Genomic DNA, 4,769 nt, shown 5'->3' on the forward strand with positions numbered 1-4,769 from the left:
GTCAGAGCAGCCCCAAAGGCCAGGTGGGTAAGGCTGCTTCAAGTCAAGCCACTTCCGCCTTCCTCAGGCCTCACTGGGCTCACTACCCTCACAGCCCGCGCTGCCCGAGTCACGAGTTTTCCTCGGAGGCCCTTCCCTCCTCCTGCTGATTGGGTGGTTCTTGAACTATTTCTGTCCTCTGATTGGTTGTTATCCCTTCGGCTCCCACCCCAACACGGCCTAGACCAACCGGATATAGGGGCAGGGTTTCCGCTTCCGCCTTCTCCCTCCCGCTTGTCGTCGGATCGCGGTCGCCGCCACAGCTGCCGCTGCGGGGCGCGGTGTCGGTGGGGCGGTTGGCTTGTCTCTCAACGTTGGTGTCCGTGCCGTTGAACTGCCCGCCATGGCTGAACTAGATCCGTTCGGCGCCCCCGCCGGCGCCCCGGGCGGCCCCGCGCTGGGGAACGGGGTGGCCGGTGCCGGCGAAGAAGACCCGGCCGCGGCCTTCTTGGCGCAGCAGGAGAGCGAGATTGCGGGCATCGAGAACGACGAGGCCTTCGCCATCCTGGACGGCGGTGCCCCCGGGCCCCAGCCGCACGGCGAGCCGCCGGGGGGTCCGGGTGAGAGTGCGGGCGCGTTTGGGGCGGGAGGACTTGTGTAGAAACTTGGCCCAGGGTGGGTCTAAGGGCTCTGTGTAACTTGTTTTTTTGCTGAACGGGGAGGAGGGTAAGGAAGAGTGCAAGGAGGAAACGAGACCCTGGCCCAGTCATTGCAGAAACCTAGGTTCGGTGAGCCTACTCTGTCGTATGAGTGTGTTTAAGTGCTCCTGGACGGGATAGAGCGAGAAAGCAAAGAAAATAAAGTACTTGTCAGGCTGACGAGCCTGAAGAAGCCGGTTCAGCTCAGGAACTTTTCATTGAGCACTTGCTGTGCTTTGAGCCTGGCCTCTGAAACGTAGCCGCATTGGCGCAGTTTGGCTAGACTTAAAGGCAAGTCTGAACCCAGCACAGAACCAGTTACTGGGAAAGGAAGGCAGAAAAAATGAGCATAGTGCTGTCGTTTTGGGGATATACACCAACAGAGGTGGCAATACAGTTCAGCATTTAAGGACTTCAGGGGTGTAGAGTTGGATTATGGGGACGAAAGGAGGCGTGAGTAGGGAACTCGAGGAAGGTGGCCTAGCCCTGGAGGAAGAAACTCCAGCCAAAGAAGGATAAGAGTTTTACCATTTATTGGACGGATTACAGCCAGGATTTCTGGAGCTCTACTTCCTCTAGGAACAGCTTTGGTAAGCAGTGTTGCCTAAGCAGAATTTAAGATTAGCCTGGACTAGCCTTCCAAAAGGTGAAGAGAGAATACTGTGTGGCCTTTTCCCAGCAGGAGTCTGGCAAAAACAAAACCAAAAAACGAGCCTTAGGATGCCAGCCCGACCTTTGAATGCCTTAGCTGTGGGTGATGTTTGGAATTATGGTGGAAGGAAGAGATGAGTGGAAGAGACCTTTCTAGTCATATGGGGAAGTAGGAAATTAGCTGGAAGAAGTAAGACCTGGGTTTTCATTTACTTAAAAAAAAAAAGAATTAAAGGAGAATAGGGCACAGTAGGGCAGATAGGAGTGCTTGTACTACAGCCTTAAAGGGCCAGGCAGATAACATAAATGAGAGAAACCTGCTGGGAATGAGACGCTAAGGAGTATTGGAGACCGAGATTTTGTTGCACTGTAGTTGTGCTCTTCATGGAAGGATTCGGACTCGGAACTCTCAAATTACTGTGCCAGCCAAGCGGAACCATCTTTGTGAGTAGGAGTGGGGAGACTGCATGTTTACAGACTCTTGAGTTTTTATGCTGCACCATGGTACCTCCTAAGCAAATCAGTCCCCCAATAAAAACTTACATGAGAATATATGATACACTTGAAAATGCAAATTACAGCAAGCAGGTGGGACTGAACTGTGAACTGGGCTGTGGCAGGAGATGAAGTTGGCCTTAAGTGAATAGGTTTTTGTGGTTGGGTGGTGTTAACATTTGCCGGAGAATCATAAATTTACTTTTTAGATCCTTAGTTTACTTCCCTCATTTAATAAAAGAAAACTTGAGTCCTACAGAGCAATGAGTTGCTTAGGAAAAAAGGGCAAGTTTATTTCTGTGCCCCAAGTCCCCCTGCCCTTTGTACCATGTTGTGTTGCAGTTGTGTCAGCAGGGGTTTCGTGGGATAAGAGGTGGTCATTTCTGAAAGGTACAGAAGTAGGCAGTTGTGCCTGCCTTGGGTAGGACAGAGTTCAGAGAATCAGGACCCATAGTTAGAAAACTGTCCTGATTCAAGGACAGTGTTACTCTTGCTCATGGTTGTGTCCCCAATGCCTAGCAGGGTGTCTAGCACGTAATAGATACTCAAAGGAATGAACAAAAATATTAGGTCTGAGAGTCCTGCATAGAAAGACAAATGTTGGTGATGGGCAGTTTGGAGAGGTAAAAGGGAGGGGATAGGTCCCCTGTGCATTAAGCTTTCAGCAAAGGGAAGGAAGGGATGGTTGCTGACTTAGTTTCTAGGAAGGATTTTGTTAGTGACCTAAGCGTTCATGGACTTGAAGCCAGTCCCCTGACAGTGCAGTTGAGATCGGTAATAGTGTAGTGGTCAGCAACTTCCTTTGGGAATTAGAGAACTAGTTGGGCTCTGCTTTCTTTCCTTTCAAAGAGGCACTCTAGTGGTTAAGATTCTGTGCTGTCCTAGACTGCTTGAGCCCAAGTTTAACTTTGTGGTTTCAGGCAGCTTCCGTAACCACCGCTGCCTTGTACAGATCTACAGAGTTGATAGGATTACATTAGTACCTGTAAAGCGTTAACACACTGTACTTGGTATTACTTGGTAGTAATACCACAGTTACCTGGCTGTACTCTTATTCCTTGGGAGTAGCGGGGAGAGAGAGGCATTACGAGGCTTATGGGCCTTGGGGTGTGCTGAGGAAACAGATTTTAGGAGGAAGCCCTGTATCGGATGTGTTACCGTACAGAAATATATGGGCAGGATGCTCTAACAGATTCAGGAAAGAGGAACATACTTAAACTTTCCCCAGCCTTGGGGGAAACTCCCATGAAGGATGGGAACAGGCAAAAACCGGAGGGCCTGAGCCTTGGATGACTCCCTCGGTTGTTAGGAGGTCTGGAGAAGAGAGGTTAGTTTCGAGGGGGGGGTGGGGGTGACCAGCTGAGTGAAGTGGCTCGCATACTGAAGAGCAAGTAGTCAGGAAAGTGGCAACATAAGTCTAGACCTGTGGAAAAGCGTCGATCGTGACGGCTAAGGAGGGAGGGGAGACCGCGGGTAAGGAGCTACTGAGAGATTATGGCAGTGAGGCAATATTTGTTGTTTCTGACAAGTCTATCCTTGGAGAAGGAGGGAGGGAGGCACATGAATTAAAGTTTTCTGGAGGAGGAGAGTTATTTTCTTGGTAGCAGTGGAGGAGAGAATTCAGGGAAGTCTCATGCATGATAATTAGTAGTACTGCCTACTTAATGTATGCCAGCTTCTTTGTAGTTTCACATCCATGCAGTAAGCGCAGGCTAAGTAGTGGCTTCCTATTACAGGTAAGAGCTGATCATCAGGGAAGCTGAGCAGTTTTCCTAAGGTAGCAAGCTAATACATGTCTCCACTGGAATTCAAACCTATGTGTGCCTGACCCCCAGTGGATGGGGAATGTGGGAGTCGAAGTGGGTTTGGGACAAAGTATCTTCCTTCTCTGGAAACTAATTCTGGCCTTTGTTTCTCTCTGGAGTTCCTGAGATGCCCTAGGAAGTTTCTTTCTGGAGCATCAGGTTACTTAGCTTAGTTACCCTAATAAATCAAGGCCCTAAATGTCCTCTATGCATGTTTTTGTAGCAATAGGAAATTCTTGGACTTGGGCCAGCTGAATGTCTGTACAGTAACTAACAAGAGTTCAGATCACTTGCCAGTGGGTTTTGAATGAGACTTCAGACCTAAAGGACAGGCAGCATGTGACTTAGGAGGAGGTATGGGATGACAGTTGCTCCTAGTTTTGTATATGGAGTAGCGATCAAAGTCTCTTCCTGTTGGGAATGGCCCTGGGTTGAAATATATTAAGGACAGTTGGTGTGTTAAATGTAATAAATTAACCAGAATTTAGGCTTAGGCCTGACCATACTAGCTATTATAAGCTCTAGGAGTCAAGATCATCTCACTCTTCCTGTCTTACAAAACTAAATTCCAGGTGGATTAAAGAGAGGCATTTTTGTTATTTTAGTATCAGAAGAAAAGCGACTATCTCAGTATAAAAGTCCTTCAGCATAAAAGCAGATACAGAAATCCTAAAGGAAAAATTGATAGTGTCCGCATACAAGTTAAGTAGCTTTAGTTGTTAAATATTATAAATCATACAAAATGACAATGGGAAAAATATTTGTAATAAGAGGACAAATAATACAAAGCGAATATTTAGAGATCAGAAGATACAAAAATGGGCAAAATTCTCACAATTCAGTAAGGAAGAAAATCAAACGTCAGATACATGACTACCTCACAAGAAATAAGATTGACACAACAAAGCCACCTTAAGTTTTTTCCCTGCTATCAAATTAGCCAAAATTTAAAAAACCAAAACTCAGTCTTTAGTGTCATTAAGAGTCTGAGAAATGGGGGCACCTGGTTGCTCAGTAGGTTAAGCATCTATCTGACTCTTGATTTTGGCTCAGGTCATGATCTCAACAATTGTGAGATGAAGGGCTCTGCACTTAGCACAGAGTTTGCTTGGGATATTCATATTCTCTCTCTCTCCCTCCC

The 4,769-nt window shown here is 47.4% G+C and overlaps 1 protein-coding gene across 1 annotated transcript in view; it reads left to right on the top strand.

Annotated features, from left to right (window-relative positions):
* Positions 1 to 320: 320 nt before the first annotated feature.
* The window catches only part of CLTA (clathrin light chain A), a 21,758-nt gene continuing 17,309 nt past the window's right edge, over positions 321 to 4,769 (top strand). The window contains exon 1 of the mRNA XM_049626522.1: positions 321 to 599. Within this exon, the coding sequence (XP_049482479.1) occupies positions 383 to 599 (217 nt within the window). The 5' untranslated portion in view covers positions 321 to 382. The remainder of the gene's footprint in view (positions 600 to 4,769) is intronic.

Source organism: Panthera uncia, chromosome D4 (assembly GCF_023721935.1).
Source record: "Panthera uncia isolate 11264 chromosome D4, Puncia_PCG_1.0, whole genome shotgun sequence".
NCBI lineage: Eukaryota > Metazoa > Chordata > Mammalia > Carnivora > Felidae > Panthera > Panthera uncia.